At 35.9% G+C, this 18,999-nt stretch overlaps 1 protein-coding gene across 6 annotated transcripts in view; it reads left to right on the forward strand.

Moving 5' to 3' along the window:
• Positions 1-18,999, forward strand: part of MFN1 (mitofusin 1) — a 45,105-nt gene that overhangs the window by 18,915 nt on the left and 7,191 nt on the right. For 5 of the 6 annotated variants that reach the window (XM_045386602.3, XM_065540214.2, XM_005546436.5 and 2 more), the window contains 9 exons: positions 1,151-1,304; positions 1,805-1,872; positions 8,942-9,063; positions 10,734-10,860; positions 11,036-11,140; positions 12,054-12,156; positions 12,304-12,533; positions 17,213-17,365; positions 18,074-18,270. In XM_045386602.3, coding sequence (XP_045242537.1) covers positions 1,151-1,304; positions 1,805-1,872; positions 8,942-9,063; positions 10,734-10,860; positions 11,036-11,140; positions 12,054-12,156; positions 12,304-12,533; positions 17,213-17,365; positions 18,074-18,270 — 1,259 coding nt within the window. Of the gene's footprint in view, positions 1-1,150; positions 1,305-1,804; positions 2,827-8,941; positions 9,064-10,733; positions 10,861-11,035; positions 11,141-12,053; positions 12,157-12,303; positions 12,534-17,212; positions 17,366-18,073; positions 18,271-18,999 lie in introns of all 6 variants that reach the window. The other variant, XM_074031431.1, reaches the window with a different exon arrangement.

Below are 18,999 nucleotides of genomic sequence, written 5' to 3' on the forward strand. Positions count from 1 at the left end.
CACCAGAGTTCTCCAAAGTGCTTGGTGTCAATTTGTACTCTTGCCAGCAGATTGAGTTTCATAAGATTTGCATCCTCAACTTTTTTTTTTTTTGGCATTTTTGTCACACCAATTGTAGAAACTTAAAAAGATTAAAGTATCTGGAATTTGGACTATAAATAATATTTATTTAATTTGCTTGAGACGATTTCTGATTTTAATGGTAGTATGAAATTATTATATGTAGAGGACAAGATAAAAATAACTTAAACTATCCCATCACTGTTCACATGTTAAATTATTTGCTTTCATTTTTCCACCATTGGAATTTTGCGTAACATCATGTTTTATATCCTCCTGTCATTAACTGTTGTGTTACAGCCATGTTCTTTCAGATTGGGGCTCACATAATCATTGGAGAATTAGGAAGTATCACTCATAAATTATTTTTCCTCAAATATTTCAGCATTCCTATTTAGATTTATTTTTGCAAGTCTTAATATAGAGAACCCTTATCATAGCCATAATGCTGAAGACTAGTACTAAATCCTAACTTCTAACCCGTAATCTTCACCTCAGTGTGCCCAAGTGGTAATCTTGAACCCAACATTGCAATTCTAATGCCTGGTTAATGCATTCGCCCCAACCTTAGCAGGGTTTGTTTGTTTTGTTTTGGTTTTTGAGATGGAGTCTTGCTTTGTTACCCAGGCTGGAGTACAGGGGCACGATCTTGGCTCACTGCAACCTCCACCTCCCGGCCTCAAGCGATTCTCCTGCCTCAGCCTGCCCAGTAGCTGGGATTACAGGCGCCTGCCACCACACCCTGCTAATTTTTGTGTTTTTAGTAGAGACGGAGTTTCACCATGTTGGCCAGGCTGGTCTCAAACTCCTGACCTTGTGATCTGCCCGCCTCAGCCTCCCAAAGTGCTGGGATTACAGGCGTGAGCCACTGTGCCCAGCAGAATTTTAAATAAATGTTCAAAAGACAGAATCGTTAAGAGAAAGATTTTCTGTCATTAAGTATCAAACTTCATTTATCAGAATTTTTTGAACTCATTAGTTATATGGTAACTTTTGTTATATCACTGTAAATAAAAGTATTGGCCTGTAGTCATTGGTTATTATATTTGTTTAAATTATTAGAATTCTTTTAATACCCTTTTCTCTGTAGGTACGCAGACAGCACATGGAAAGATGCCTGCATTTCTTGGTGGAGGAGCTCAAAGTTGTAAATGCTTTAGAAGCACAGAATCGTATCTTCTTTGTTTCAGCAAAGGAAGTTCTTAGTGCTAGAAAGCAAAAAGCACAGGGGATGCCAGAAAGCGGTATGCATTAGTTATAGATTTCCTTTTTAAATATAAAAATATTTAAAATTGGTCAGGTGCAGTGGCTCACGCCTGTAATCCCAGCACTTTGGAAGGCTGGAATGGGCGGATCATGAGGTCAGGAGTTCGAGACCAGCCTGGCCAACATGGTGAAACCCCGTCTCTACTAAAAATACAAAAATTAGCCCAGCATAGTGGCGTGTGCCTGTAATCCCAGCTACTGGGGAGGCTGAGGCCGGAAAATTGCTTGAACCAGGAGGCGGAGATTGCAGTGAGCCAACATTGCGCCATTGCACTCCAGCTCTGGGCAACAGAGCAAGACTCCGTCTCGGGTGGGGGGGGTGGAAAATATATATATATATATTTATATGTATATATATATAAAATGGACTATTTTTATATATATATATATATATATATAAAATTATAAAATCAGTAGCCTACCAGAAAATATATCTTGCTATATACTAGGTTTTTAAATCTTTGCCTGTACATTACAGGTGGAGCACTTGCTGAAGGATTTCAGGCAAGATTACAGGAATTTCAGAATTTTGAACAAATCTTTGAGGTAGGAATTTTGTGATTGTATTGCCTAATACAAAACTCTTTCCTTGGTTGGAGAAAGCATAATCTTCTGTTTTATCATTTGTCTTTGTCAATAACTTTTGCTGTTATTTAGTTTAGTTACTGACATAGCCAGTAAAATGTGGAAAGTCTGAAGAAAGGAACCCCCTGCAAAATGATTTGTAAGAATTGAGAATTAGCGATTGTAATTTCTTCCTTATTCTTATTTTTTATGTATTTATATATAAATAAGAAACTGTGTTTCAGTATTGCTGTGTTGTGCAATGAATGAAATTCCCTGTATTCAATAATTTGGAACAAGAGCAAACAAGCGTAATTGCTGTTGGAATGGATAATAGAGCAAAGTAAGCATTATCCTTTTTTTCTTTGTGCCGCATGACTAATAGAAGTATACAAAACATGATTAATGCCATTTGACAAAATTTTATTATATTTATATACTATGTTACCACATGTCCATTCTCCATATGTTGTGCCAAACACTCTAAATGAATAATTGAGTAAAAAAGAGCTTCACCGTTTTCAGAATCTTCTAGGAAACTACTGAAGTGCCTGAGTGGTAGACAGGGAGGGAGGCTAGTTTCTTATGTTGCAGTGTAAGTGTTTTTATTCAGAGACATTAAAACTCACCCTACATTTGACTGAATAGTTCTTTAGATGTTAACCTTCTGAACTCCTGTTTTGCCCTATATAATTCATATCACCTTCCCACTTAGGAATGAACACGATGACTTCAGCATTGAAGAAACCTCAATCTGTAATTATTCTTATAAGTAGTAACTGCCTTAATAGGGGGGACATGAATGTTGAGTATACTTGGCAGGATTTTTAAAGTAAACATTTTGCTTACTATCTCTCATCTTTAATTTGGTGAGAGAAAAAAGGTTATTAGATGAAGACAAACTGGAAGAAAGCAAATCCACTGCCAGCTATCTCGGTAAGATCTAATTGTTCCGAGGCTACTGGATTATGGGTAGATGTCCTCTCAAGCCAAGCTATAGGATACGTGAAGTCCCAGTTACTCAAAGACCATTGCTTGTTTTTTTTCCTTTTCCTTTTGCTTTCACCAAAGGGTTGATGCTCTCCTCACCGTTTTTTTAATCTTAAAGAAATGGGATCTCCCTCTGTTACCCAGGCTGGAGTGCAGTTGGGCAATCATAGCTCATTGCAGCCTCGAACTCCTGGGCTCAAATGATCCTCCCACCTCAGCCTCCTCTCCTCCACTGTTATCAGTATTTCAACCATGGGGAAAATATGTAGGGAGAGGATCTGTTTCCTTGTCTTTCCTTATTTATTGACTTTTGTATATATGTGTTTTATGTATGTTTATCATTGATTTCTTCTAAATTATACATTTATAGAGTGTATAATTGTGTAATGTTCTGTTACACATTTATATTGCTTCCATATTGCTTCATGGTATAGCTTGTGCTTCCCCAGAATATCTCCTTGAGGAGGTGGGAATGAGAAGAATAAAATATATGCTGTCGGGCATTGGTTCACAAGCCTGGCTGATCATCAGAATCACATGATGTGCTTTACAGAACCGCAGGCTCCCAACCTGTCATATCCCCAACCCCAGATCCAGGGGGTTGGAGTTGGTCTAGCAATCTATATACATACATATTCAAAGCTCCCCAAATGATTGCAATAATCAGACAGACTTAGGAACTATTCTTTTTAAATGTTTGTAGAGGAAACTTGGCAGTTTGTGTTTTATTCTAATGGTCCATTTGGGATTCTAAAATTTATGTATGGAAAAAATTGCTTTTGAGCAGTAGCTTTTTTTTTTTTTTTTTTTTTTTTTTTACATAGTCATGGAATGTGCAGCTTTAGAGTTTGAAAATTTTAAGTCTGAAATATCTAAAATGAGAATCAGTAAAAATTACTTGAATTTATCTAAACATAATCAGCTGGGCAAAAAATATTATGTCTAAATGTATTGAAAAGAGACAAAATATTTTTTGGTGATTAATTATGTTGAAAGTTTTAGTCAGCTTTAGTCCAAGACTGGTATTTGTTACTTCTTAAATCAGTTTTGGTAATTCCTGGTTTCTGAGAAATTGGTGTATTTCTGAAATTTTATAATTTAGTAGCATAAAATTGTTTGAGTCTCTTGTTTCTCATGTCTATATTTAAATATGAATGTATATCTACATATACATATACACACACACATAGACCCTTAATGAGTTTGCCAATGTTTTATCATCCAAAGACGCAGCCCCAGCTCTTATGTAATTTATCACTTAATAAATATCATTTTTGGGGGTTCATTCACTAAGTTCTGTGTTTTTTGGTTTTTTTTTTTGAGACAGAGTCTCACTTTGTCGCCAGGCTGGAGTGCAGTGGCATGATCTCGGCTCACTGCAACCTCCAGCTCCTGGGTTCAAGGGACTCTTCTGCCTCAGCTTCCCTAGTAGCTGGGACTACAGGGGTGCGCAACCACACCTGGCTAATTTTTGTATTTTTAGTAGAGACGGGGTTTCACCATGTTGGCCAGGATGGTCTCGATCTCCTGACCTTGTGATCTGCCCGCCTTGGCCTCCCAAAGTGCTGGGATTACAGGCATGAGCCACCGTGCCTGGCCTGTGTTCATCTTTAACATTGTTTACTTTGAAGATGCATTGGTTTTTTGCTTATTGTTCTTGAAGAAAAGATTCAGGATTGTGAATTTGTGACTGCAACTTTGGGCGTATCCCAAGGTTTTCAGTGCTAGTTTAGTTTTTGTTGATTTTGTTTCTAATTATCCTTTTGGCATTTCCTTATCAATGTAAGATTTTTTAAAATTCAAGTGTTGTGGTTCATTTTATACAATTTTTGGTTACTAATTTCTTGGTTTCTTTGTGTTGTCACATCTTGTGGCTTTTACACACATTTCTCTTTGTTTTGGGGATTTGCTTACTTTTCTTTGTAGTCTTGCAAGATTTTTTGTGAAAAGAAAAACTATCAAGTTCATCACCTTTATCAATCTGACCTTTGCCATGGACTTCTTTCGATTCATTTGATTCAAGTGGATCTAAGTATTTTAAACATTTAGAATACTAAGTTAAACAAGACTTGAAAATTAAATTGAGTAAAAGCAATCAAGAAAATCAATATTAGCTTGGGCGTTGGTGGCTCATGCCAGTGATGCCAGTACTTTGGGAGGCCAAAGCAGGAAGATTGCTTGAGCTAAGGAGATTGAGATCAGGTTGGGCAAAAACATGAAAAGACTAAATCCTATCTCTACCAGGAAAAAAAAAAAAAGTCAGGTATGATAGCTCATGACTATAGTCACAGCTACCCCAGAGGCTGAGGTAGGAGGCCAAGGAGTTTGAGTCTGTGGTGATGGTGAGCTATGGAGGTACCACTGTGCTCCAACCTGTGTGACAGAGTGAGACTCTGTCTCTTTTCTTTTTTGAAAGGAAAATCAGTGTTAGTCTATTAATACATTTTCTTATTGTTTTAAAACTGTATTTGGAAAGTTTCAAAATGCATTTGGACTGCATTGTTCTAAAGGCAAGTTAGAAATCCAAATTTCTTTTGCACAGTTATTTCACCATTAATTCTTACTAGTTTTGGTTGTATGATGGGAGATAGACATATAAAAATAACTTATTTAAAATGTCAGTGGATTTTTTGTAATGGGCATTCCTGGATGATAGGTGAAATTTGAACATGAACTGTTTGTTAGATAATAGTATTGTCTCAATGGTAAATATTCTGAATACAGTTGTTTCGTGATTGTGCAAATAAATGTTTTCTTTCTTAGAAGACAAGTGTTGATGTATTTAGTAATAAGCTTGTGATGTAGTAATGACCTGTCAAAATGTTTAGGAAGGAAAATAATACATAAGTATATATAAAAATGTATGCCTCTCTTTATATATATGGGGGCATACATTTTATATATATATTGCAAGATATTTATTATATATAATATATAAATATTACATATATATATATATGCCCTCACACAAGATAGAAAGTATGGAGCATGTGTATGGAGGGAGAGGAGAAGTAAACAAAAGGGGCTGAATGTTAGTATTTGATATATCTAGATGAAAGGTATAGTTCTTGCACTTTTCTGTTGAAAATACACCAAAATAAGTTGGCAGTAATGAATGGCATGTTGTTAGGTGTTTGTAGGGTCTATTTTCAAGGGAAATTGAAAAGTTTGTTGGTTTTATGTTTTAATTACACATATAAATTAATATTAATGTATGATTAGAGTTCCTGATAAATTAAGTCTGGGAACTGCTGCGTAGTATATATGTTCCCCATAGAGATTAGTTAGCATATTAGTGTATTAAGGATGCCGGGAAATAACTTAGAAGGGGGACTTTATTTAAGTTAACACTACCCATACTTATTTGGAGTAGAATGTTCTTTTTTCAAGGTATCTCTTAAATATCCTACAGATCAGTGGGAGCACCACTGTGGGATACTTTTTAATTAGAAGATTGATTATTTTCTTCTCTATGCTTACTCATCATTATATCTTTTTGAATCAGAAAGAAACTTATATTGCCTAATAACTTTTGGAGATCTTTTCTGTCTCGTCTAGCTCTAACACTGTGCTGTTATCTACAATTTTGGATCTTCATTGCTGATATCTAGATCTGCTTCATCGAGGAATATCGACTTTATTTTAATATTTTTCCTTTAAAAATATTTTTGTTTTTATTATAATTTTTGCGGAAGTTAATTTGACACATTTACGAGGCGTTTATTTAAAATAAAATCAATGCATTCTTTTAATTATTAAAAAATAAGTAGTTTACAAGTGTTCATTATTATATAATTATTGTTGATTTTAAAGAAGAAAACATCCAGAAAAAAAAAAAAAAAAGGAAAAAAAAAAGAAAACATCCAGGAATGTTTTATCTTTAGGTGTGTACAGAACAGGAATACTATAACTTCCTACATTAATCTTTTCAAAATCAGTGAAAATGACTAATGCATAAATGAGCTTCACCATGGGCAAAAATTAAGCTAGGCAATGCAAGAAAGTAATGGCTTCAGAGTTAAATATTGACTAAATGAATTACCCTCATGTGCTCTATATAATCTGTTTTGTTTTCTCTACCTCAAACAAAATGCTGAAGTAGGGAGCTAAAATGGCAAAGGAGATTGTAGTCTTTCTGAATGCTCGAATAATTTCATAGACATGAAGGCTAAGCATAGGTCATAAATAGGACACTGAATACACATGTAGCATCCTGATGATTTCAGGATAACAAATGTAGCACTAGAGTATTAAGTAAATGCCTTTTGAAGCTTAAAAGCCATTTGTTTTAACAAAGGAAGGATAGTAATGAACTTCAGGAAGCAATTACCACGATTTGTATTAGCTAAATATATAGAGGTTCAAGAAGATGAATTCATTGGAGTATCAGAGAATTAATATATCCCTAATTTAAAAAAAAATTATCATAGAAAATAAGTCTCTTGTAAAACATCTATAGTAGTTACTGTGCTGTATTTCAGTGCAGAATTTGACTTTCCATGAAGAAAAAACGAAAGACAAATTGTAATATAACAATTTTATAAACTTTAAATGATAAATCATAGTAAATATATATTTATAGGATGAGCATGGTGGCTCACTGTTGTAATCGCAGCACTTTGGGAGACTGAGGCAGGCAGATGACTTGAGGTCAGGAGTTGCAGACCTGTTTGGCCAACATTGCAAAACCCTGTCTCTACTAAAAATGCAAAAAGTAGCCAGGCATGGTGGTACATGCCTGTAATTGCAGCTACTTGGGAGGCTAAATCAGGAGAATCACTTGAACCTGGGTGGTGGAGGTTTCAGTGAGCCAAGATCATGTCGTTGCACTCCAGCCTTGATGACAGTGCAAGACTGTCAAAAAAAAAAAAAAATACATATATATATACATATTTTTATATATATATAAATTTTTATATGTATTTCTTAGATAACAAGTATTCTATATATTGAAAATTGAAGGCCGGGCGCGGTGGCTCACGCCTGTAATTCCAGCACTTTGGGAGGCGGAGGTGGGCGGATCACAAGGTCAGGAGATCAAGACCATCATGACTAACAACAGTGAAACCCCACCTGTACTAAAAATACAAAACATTAGCCGGGTGTGGTGGCAGGCGCCTGTAGTCCCAGCTACTCGGGAGGCTGAGGCAGGAGAATGCCGTGAAACCGGGAGGGGGAGCTTGCAGTGAGCTGAGATTGGGCCACTGCACTCCAGCCTGGGTGACAGGGCGAGACTCCGTCTCAAAAAAAAAAAAAAAGAAAAAAAATTGAAACAAAAATGTTGCAAAATGTATCCATCAATACGTGTGATGCATTGTGATGTATTTTTTATTTAAATAAATACTGGTTATAAAACACTGATCTATAACAACTATTAATGGGTTGTTAGCTTTAAGGTAAAACAAATGAGATAGGGCATGATTCAGGCCTTTGTGTACATACTATATTCTAATGAAAATAATTACAATTATCTTCTAAATAGCTGCAGATATTTTTTCTATAAACAATTTTAGATGTTACATTGTTAAATGTTAGCTTTCAGATTCTTCACATTTTAATCCAGAGAAGTCTTTTTTAGCGAACTTACAGGAATCATTGTATCATTCAGCTTTTAAATAAGGAATTGTTCTAATTCACATCTTATTTAAGAACTTTACTAGGTTATATCTATTTCAAGTATGAGAAGAATCTAGATAGAAGGACTAGAATTGGATTAAAGGTGATCCAGATAAAAAATAGTAATTCTAATGAGAGAATTTTTTAACATTGAAAATAGTACCCTGTTTTTTTTGGGTTTTTTTTTTAATGTTAGAGTCAAACCATTGCACATTACTGTGTAAAAATACACAAAGATGGTAACTTGCTGCTAAAGCCCTTTTTACTTTTGAGTCTTTGTATTTTTTTCACCTTTGTAATTTTAAGTTGTGCTTTTATCACTCATTTATTTTCTATCTTTATTTCTGTTTGGGTTAAAGTTACAAACAGCAAGTTCTTGTGTTTAAATTCCTGAAAATGTTGAGGTGGAATTACAGTAATGTGTTATGGCTTGGGCCCCTCGCAGGAGTGTATCTCGCAGTCAGCAGTGAAAACAAAGTTTGAACAGCACACTATCAGAGCTAAACAGATACTAGCTACTGTGAAAAACATAATGGATTCAATAAACCTGGCAGCTGAAGAGAAAAGGTATGAGTTCATTTCGTTGCAACATAAAAATGTTAGTTTTTTTTGTCAGACTTTTGTTAAGACTGAGGTTTTAAATTGTTGTACTATAAATACTTTTTACAGTGAAATCAGCCTTGTGGGTTTAACTGATGCCTACTTGTATTTTTTAAGTGCATATTTGAAAGTGTCAATATTTATTCTGCAACCTTGCACACATCATTTATATTCCCTGGACCTCACTATTCCTGTGTATGAATTGTGATTTTTAAAATGTTTTATGGCTATTTCTTCAAGCAGATTTTTATGAAGAACTCCAAAACAGGTGATCCTCTTTTTGCATTCAACCCACAACCCATTTTTTAATATAGTCATACATCGGTATTTTGAAATCACTATTTTATACTAGTTGTGTTTGTTTATCGCCTGATGAACAAACAAGGTGATGCTACCTGCCAACCAGAAAGTTGATTCGGTAAGCAGTACCCTTTATGTTATACTATATGGCATTATTTTATACTATTTGTTACCTTGTAAAGGTGGCAATGAATACATGAAAATACCAGCATTATTGATAAAAAGTATAATTCTCACAAACTTGGTATGCTTGAAACACAGAATGGAATGTTACTAGATGTGACAAAAGTAATGATGTTAAGCCTCAATAGAACCTTCAGTGGACTTAAGCCAGTTGAAGGAAACATAAAAACATCAAAGCTTAAGTCCAAGATGTCATAACATTGGAATTTTAAATGTATTTGCTCTTGCTGGGAACAAAGACTCTCTCATGTCCCTGTGTGTTGCTTTATAATGGTACTTTCTTAGGAATGAATTAAGTTCAAACGCAGAGAACTGCCAGCATATAAAATGCAAGGATCAGAACCCTGAGTTTGAACTCAGCCCCTGTGTAGAGCCTCTGTTTAATGAGATTGTGCTGCTATAGCACTTTCTTCTAGCTCAGTTGCTTTGATGTAGTACCCAAATTTTGGTCTATAAGATTGATTTAATTAGTAATTATTTTTAAAGACATAGGACATTGAACAAAGTATAGCACAAAGAAAATGTGATTTGAGGATTGTATAATCATAATGTCCTGGGAACTTCTTAAGTAAAAGATCTTCTTAAATGGATCTCAGACCTTTATTTTCCTGTATCAGCCGGAGGTGAACAAACTTTTTTTCAAAAAAAGAGCCAGACAGTAAATATTCTAGGCTTTATGGGCCATAAAGTGTCTTGGAGCTACTCATTTCTACAGTTTTAGAGCAAAAGCAGCCATAGATAGATAATAGGTAAATGAATGGATGTGGCTGCATTTCAAGAAAATTTTAACAAAAGCTGGCAGCTGGCTAGATTTGGCTTGTAAGATGCCATATGCTGACCCCTGCTTATTAACTAAAGTTAGTACTGCATTCTGTTTTGCCTGTTCATATTTATGAAGTGTTTGAAGACTTAGAATTCTTATTCATCCTTTCTGGGTTTCAGGTGCCACATGGGCAGAGAAATGTGGTTTCTATCAAATGGTCTATATAAAATACTTTATAAGTGAAATATTACTTGAATCCTTTCAGATGTTACAAGTTTTTTTTTCTTGGGTCATGCTAATAGATGGTTCAATACATGAATGAGTCCCTTGCTGAAATGCTTTAGGACTTCAGTCTACCCTGAACGTTGATTACTCTTTATTACTGAAATAGGCATTATTCAGTGGAAGAGAGGGAAGACCAAATTGATAGACTGGACTTTATTCGAAACCAGATGAACCTTTTAACACTGGATGCTAAGAAAAAAATCAAGGAGGTTACCGAGGAGGTGGCAAACAAAGTGGGTAACAATAGCTTCATGATTAAAATAACCTGGATGGAAATTATTTTTGATAATACTAAAAATGTTATTCCTGTTACTTTAAAAGAATGTTTTAAGATTTTTCAACTTAATTTTTTTGAGTAATTGATAATCTTGTTTAATTATTTTAACTCCGAATTTTTCATATTTTCAGGTTTCATGTGCAATGACAGATGAAATTTGTCGACTGTCTGTTTTGGTTGATGAATTTTGTTCAGAGTTTCATCCTAATCCAGATGTATTAAAAATATATAAAAGTGTAAGTTAAAGTATAGATAAAATTATTCAGAGACAGTTTCTTATTATTCTATACCCTCATTTATTTCATGGTTTGGCATTTCAGTGTCTTCATGGCAATCAGTACAAAATGAAACTGTTAGATTGCCCTCTTGTAATAAATGTAAACTATCTTGTATAAAAAGTAAATAGAAAATTTATACTTAGAATGAGATAAAGATCATTTTAGGACAAGGCACAGTGGCTCATGCCTGTAATCTCAATACTTTGGGAGGCCGAGGCGGGAGGATCACTTGGGCCCCGGAGTTTGAGACCAGCCTGGGCAACATAGTGAGAACTGTAATCTACAAAAAACAAAGTTAGGCTGGGCGGTAGCTCATGCCTGTAATCCCAGCACTTTGGGAGACTGAGGCGGACGGACCATGAATGAGGTCAGGAGTTCGAGACCAGCCTGACCAACATGGTGAAACCCTGTCTCTACTAAAAATACAAAAAAAAAATTAGCCAGTGGCAGGCGCCTGTAATCCCAGCTACTTGGGAGGCTGAGGCAGGAGAATTGCTTGAAACCGGAAGGCAGAAGTTGCAGTGAGCCAAGACCACGCCACTGCACTCCAGCCTGGGCAACAAGAGCAAAACTCCATCTGAAAAAAAAAATAGCCAAGCGTGGCGACACGCTCCTATAGCCCCAGTTACTCAGGAGTCTGAGGCAGGACGATCAGTTGAGCCCAGGAGGTCAAGGCTAGAGTGAGTCAAGATCAAAGCACTCCAGCCTGGGCAACAAAGCAAGACCCTGTCTCACACACACAAAAAATAAATAAATTAAATTAAATTAAATTAAAAAGACCATTTTGGCATTTACTGCATTTTTTATGTCTTTATAAAAACTACATGCTTTCTGGAGAAAAAATAATATGGATATTTACCATTGTTAACAGGAATTAAATAAGCACATAGAGGATGGTATGGGAAGAAATTTGGCTGATCGATGCACCGATGAAGTAAACGCCCTAATGCTTCAGTCCCAGCAAGAAATTATTGGTAATATTTATGTCTACAAGGTCATGTCTGGTTTGTTTTTTCATTCATGACTCTGGTAAAGAGCTTATTTTCCTTTAGGCGTTCCATTGAAGGTAAAACACTTACCATTCTTTCTTAAAATAAGTGTTGTAATTTTGTTCTTTCTAGAAAATTTGAAGCCATTACTTCCAGCTGGTATACAGGATAAACTACATACACTGATCCCTTGCCAGAAATTTGATCTCAGTTATAATCTAAATTACCACAAGTTATGTTCTGATTTTCAAGAGGATATTGTATTTCATTTTTCCCTGGGCTGGTCTTCCCTTGTACATCGATTTTTGGGCCCTAGAAATGCTCAGAGGGTGCTCCTAGGATTATCAGAGCCTATCTTTCAGGTATGTATCTTTGAATCTACCAATTTAAACTCTCCTTTATTATTTTGTTTATGTGATTTTTCTATAATAAAACTAGCTTTACAAAATCTGCATATTTAAAAGCTAATATCTGTCTCTTAGAGCCATTTCTGAGGTAGATATTTAGTTTGAGCATCCCCAATCTGAAAATCCTTAAAGGTCCAATATCAAAAACTTTTGAGTATGGTGACACCACGGGTGGAAAATTCCACACAAGACCTCATGTGAGGTCATAGTAAAAAGGCAGGCACACAACACACAGTTTTATTCAGTGTCCTCAGAGGAAAGACTCAGCCTCCTCTAACTGCAATATATCTTTTCCACACATGCCCAAATTCCCCCACACAAGCACACCTATGAAGGGTACTAAAATGGCACATGTGCAGGCCCAGTGCACCAACAGCAGGTTCCCCATGATGCCCCACAAGGGGCCAAGACCTTTGTGCATTACCCACTATGGGCTTCTTTATTTACTCTCTTTTCTCTGGTGTAAAGATACTGTTTAAAAAAGATTTTTTTTTGAGTGGGGGTGTGTTTGAGATGGAGGCTTGCTCTGTGGCTCAGGCTGGAGTGCAGTGGCACAATCTTGGCTCACTGCAACCTCCACCTCCTGGATTCATCCTGTTCTCCTGCCTCAGCCTCCCAAGCAGCTGGGATTACAGGCACCCACCAACACGCCCGGCTAATTTTTGTATTTTTAGTAGAAATGGGGTTTCACCATGTTGGCCAGACTGATCTCAAACTCCTGATCTGAAGTGATCAACCTGCCTCAGCCTCCCAATGTGTTGGGAATACAGGCGTGAGCCACAGCTTCCAGTTTAAAGTGTTTAAAAGGCCTACAGATACCCTCGTGGGTGACATTGATAAGAAAAAGAAGAGGCATTTATTTTATTTATAGCACAAAAATTTAAGCTGTTGGAAAAACTGGATAACAATGTAAGTGAGCAACTTCTTACAGAAGAATGATGTTGGAATGAATACTATATATGACCTAACTTCAGGAAAGTTGTTCTTTTGGCCTAAACTATTGAAGTTCTGTGCTAAAAATGATGACAGAAGTTAATTAAAAAAAAAAAAACAAAACACTACAGAAAGTTAAATATGAAGATCTTGATCATGTATTGAAAGAGTGGACCCATCAGCATTTCAGTGAACACATGCCACTTAAGGACATGCTGGTTATGAAATAAAGATCTATTAAAATGAACTGAAAATCAAAGGGAACTGTGAGTATTCAATAGGCTGGTTAGAGAAATTTAAGGTAAGATAGCATTAACTTTTTTAAAGGTTTGTGGTGGTAAAGCATCTTGATCACAAAAACAGCAGAGAAATTCATTGATGAATATGCCAAGTTGTCTCTGATGAAAATCAACTCCAGAAAAAGTCTGTAATGCTGACGAAACATCACTGTTTTGCCATTATTGACCCAAAAAGACACTGACTACAGCTGAGAAGACAGCCCCTACAAGAATTAAGGATGCAAAAAACAGAATAACTGTGCTGGGATGTGCTAATGCAGCAGGCATAAATGTGAACTTGCTGTGATAGGCAAAAGCTTGCGTCCTCACTGTTTTCAAGGAATGAATTTCTTACTAGTCCATTATTGTGCGAACAAAAAGGCATGGATCCCTAGGGACATCTTTTCTGATTGGTTTCACAAACATTTTATACCAGCAGCTTGTGTGCACTTGCAGGGAAGCTAGACCAGATGATGACTGCAAGACTTTGTTACTCCTTGACAACTATTCTGCTCATCCTCTAGCTAAAATTCTCATAAAAAATAATGTTTCATTATTTTAACCTTGTGACCAGGGTATTCTAAGATCAATGAGGAGTAAATGCAAAAACCTTTTTTGGGCAGCATGCTAGCAGCAGTGAACTGAGGCTGAGTGTGGAAGGTTTTCAGAAGGAGTTTAGAATGAAAGCTGCCATATATGCTGTTGCCAGCACAAGGAGTTTAGGATGAAGGATGCCATATATGCCAGCACTTGGAAGACAGTGACTCAGTTGTGTATGCCTGCAGCGTCTGCCTGTCACTACATTTATTGATGATGAGGAGCAAGTTGGTGACTTTGAAGTATATCAAGAGAGAAAAAAATGATGTCTGACCTCCTTATGCAAAAAAATAATATCTTCAGAGTCCATCTGTAAGCTGGAAGAAGGGTATATCAAAGAAGTGTTTAACATTGATTATGAGGCTTCAGTTGTTCATTCATTAACTGATGACCAAAGAGCTAAAATGCTTCTAAATCAAGGTGATTATGATAATGGTGATAATGAAGATGATGTTGTTGACCCTGCAGAACAAGTGCCTATAGGCAGCATGGTGATGGGCTTCTTGAAGCACTAGAGCAGCATGTATTCATAACAGAACAAGAAATAGGTTTATAAAATCAGGGAGAGACTTCAACAAAAACCATTGTTAGAGAAGCAAGTAGGTGGTACTACAGGAAACATTTTAAAAGGCCATTCAGCAGAATGTCTTATTATGCCTAGAGGACCCACTTCTTGGTCCCCCAACTGCTTCTGATGTTTCTTCTCACCTCACAAAGTACTGTGTACAGGAACTTTTTAATCAAAACATAGCATTGTAGGTAGAGACTGAAAGCCTGCCATTGTTGCTGTTTAACAGCTGATACAGATGTTCTGTGCTGCTTAGTTTGAATACATTATTTTTCACTATTATTAATGGTGTGTCTTATATTTTTACTGTTAAGTTCCTTTGTGTGAATAGGTGTAAGAAAATGATTGCTTGTCAGTAGCATATAAATTCAATCAAGAATGATGGTGATGCCAAACAACCACAGAGTGTTCACATGGGTGGCTGACATGGTGACACCTGTGTTTTCTGATGAGTCAATGTATACAACCTTTGTTTCATGCACAAAATTATTTAAATATTGGATAAAATTACTTTCAGGCTATGCATATAAGGTATATGAAACATAAATGAATTTTGTGTTTGGACTTGGGTCCCATCCTCAAGATAGCTCATTATAATATCTATGAAAATATTCAAAAATCCTAAAAAATCTGAAATCTGAAACACTTCTGGTCCCAAGCATTTTGGATAGGGGACACTCAGCCTGTAGTATGCTTAAGGGAAAGCTTATCATAAAGCTTTCGTCCAGTACTGTTGCAGGTGGTGCTACATTCATTTCTGAAACTTTTATATTTTCTTAGAAGATTTGGTTTTCACATTTCAAATAAATTAGAATAAATACAAACTTTTTAAAAGAAAAAGTTTTAAAAATTTATCAATTCAGTAATTTTTAAGGAAATTTGTGAAATTGTAAAACCATCACCACAATTGAGTTTTAGTTTTTGTCACCCCAAAGCCGTTTTACTCATTTGTAGTCAATTATGATTTCCACCTGCAGCCTCACCACTAATCTGCCTTATGTTTATGGATTTGCCCTTTCTGGACATTTCCTATAAATGCAATCATATAAAATATGGCCTTGTGTGATTAGTTTCTTTCACTTAGTATAATGTTTTCAAGGTTTGTCATCATGGTATCAGTGTTGTAGGATGTATTAATACTTCATTTCTTATTATGGCTGAGGAATATTCCATTATAGATATAACACTATCCATTCATCAGTTGGTGGACATTAGGGTAGTTTGTACTTTTTAGCTATTATGAATAATGCTGCTATACATATTCATCTACATGTTTTTTATGTGGACATGTGTTTTCATTTCTCTTTAGTATATACTTAGGTTCTAGTGGGTATAGAGTAGTATTTCATTGGAGGTTTGATTTGCATTTCCCTAATGACCAATGATTTTAAACATCTTTTTGTTTAAACATCACTAGCCATTTGTGTATCTTCTTTTGTGAAATGTCTATTCAAAGCTTTTACCTATTTTTAAATTATTTGAGTCCTATAGAGTTGCAGGGTTTCTTTGCATATTCTAGATCAAGTTCTTTCTCATATATATGATTTCCAAATATGATTTTTATTTGATTTTTTATTTTTTGAGACAAGGACTTGCTCTGCCCAGGCTGGAGTATGATGGCATGATCACAGTTCACTTGCAGCCCCTGCTTCCAAGGAGCTGGGACCATAGGCATGTGCCACCACACCTAGCTAATTTAAAACAATTTTATGTAGACACAAGGCCTCACTGTGGTGCGCAGGCCGGTTTCAAATTTCTGATCTCAAGCTATCCTCCTGCCATGGCCTCCCAAAGTGCTGGGACTACAGGCATAAGCCACCGCGCCCACCCCCAAATATATTTCTCTTGTCTGTGGCTGTGCATTTTGAAGTTTAAGAGGCTTTTATTTTGAAGTCCTTTTTTTTTTTTGGTTTATCTTTTTCTGTTGTTGTCTGTTTCAAGGATTGTGCTTTTGTTTTTAGTTTTTTTAAAAATACAATTCGTTCCTCTTGAGAGTTGAAGGCCTATTGTTACATTTAGACCCCATTGTATATTATGAACATTTATTGTTCATGATATCATTGGTCCATATTGTAGATAAGAATTTCCAAATTATTTTTATTTTCTATGTATATTTGCTGTATACTCATCATTTAGGGTAATTTTTCCCTCATAGATTTGCTATTATAATTTTAAAGAGTTTTATAAAGGTAACTTTAATTTGTAGTTGTTTAAGTATAATAATCTTTTTTCCTTTTTCTTTTTTTTTTTTTTGGCAGCTCCCTAGATCTTTAGCTTCTACTCCCAGTGCTCCTACCACTCCAGCAACACCAGATAATGCATCACAAGAAGAACTCATGATTACATTAGTAACAGGATTGGCTTCCCTTACATCTAGAACTTCTATGGGTATCATTATTGTTGGAGGAGTGGTAAGAAACATTACTTTTAGTGTAATTAAAATTGAAATGTTTGCAAGGCTGCCTGTTAGCTCACAAAAGAAAAGGTATATAGTATTTACTTCTGTTTATAGGATCTGTAAAATAGTATGAACATTTGCAGGTTAAAGGTAGTGAATTAAATATCACAAGTCTCATCTTAAATTTTTAAAAAACATACATTTTTAGGAATGAACTGTCACCATCTAGCTGGTCTTTAATACTTCCTGAGCATTTGCACATCATAGCACCCAAAGAAATATTTGTACATTGGGGTAATAAGAAAACCCCAAGTGCCCTATCTAGCCTTCTCTGAATATCAAGGGGATCTATCTTAAGTATTAAATATTATTTTTAGTAGTAGTTATTTGTTTTTTTTTTTTTTTTTAAATTATATCATTAACAGCATAGATATACTTGTTTTGGTTTTTGAAAGATCTGACCTAAAATAGTTAACGTCGTTTTATTGTTGAGATACATTGAATCAATTTATCAAATCTGGCAGCTTATTAAGCTCTCCCTTATTTGTGTGCTGATCCCTTTTAAGCCTGATTGATTTCTGGTAACTTCAGATTTTCTCATAGAGAAGGAAGATACAAATGTATCTAACTCAGAGATCCATAAGGAACTAAAATGCTTTTAAATGTGCTCTCCAAAATGGTGTTTTTCCTTTTCAGACTAACCTGTGACTTTATCTTACAGATTTGGAAAACTATAGGCTGGAAACTCATATCTGTTTCATTAACTATGTATGGAGCTTTGTATCTGTATGAAAGACTGTCCTGGACCACCCATGCCAAGGAGCGAGCCTTTAAACAGCAGTTTGTAAACTATGCAACTGAAAAACTGAAGATGATTGTTAGCTCCACGAGTGCGAACTGCAGTCACCAAGTAAAACAGTAAGTTGAAAGGTGCATCTTTCCTTTGAAAAAAAGTTACTGAAATATGACATACATGCAGAAAATGCACAAAATAAGTGTATTGCTCAAAGAATTATCACAAAATGAACATGTTTTGTGATCGCCACAAATGAGAAAAAATAGAACAATACTAAACCTCACTGCTGCCGTTTCTCCCTCCTAATCACTATTCTTCTTTCCATTCTCCTGATAGGTTAGGTTTGAACATTAGAAAATTGGTAGATAGGAACTCTCAAGAACTCTGGAGGGATTTAAAAAGATAGTTCTTAATTTTTGTTGTTGTTGTTTTTTTTTCAGAGATAGGGTCTCTGTTGCCCTGGCTGGAGGGCAGTGGCACAATCATGGCTCACTGCAGCCTCGAATCTTGGGCTCAAGTGATCCTACTGCCTCAACCTTCTGAGTAGCTGGGACCACAGGTGTGTGCCACCACACCTGGATAATTTTTAATTTTTTTTTTTTTGAGACAGGGTCTCAATATGTTGCCCAGGTTGGTCTTGACCTCCTGGGCTCAAGTGATCCTCCCTCCTCAAGCCTCCTGAGTAGCTGGAATTATAGGCATGAGTCACCATGCCCAACTCAAAAGATCTTCAGCAGACCTGTTCTAAATTTATGTACCTGGCTGGGCAAGGTGGCTCACGCCTATAATCCCAGCACAATGGGAGGCTGAGGCAGGTGGATCACTTGAGGTTGGGAGTTTGAGAACAGCCT

The sequence above is a fragment of the Macaca fascicularis genome, chromosome 2 (genome assembly GCF_037993035.2).
Source record: "Macaca fascicularis isolate 582-1 chromosome 2, T2T-MFA8v1.1".
NCBI lineage: Eukaryota > Metazoa > Chordata > Mammalia > Primates > Cercopithecidae > Macaca > Macaca fascicularis.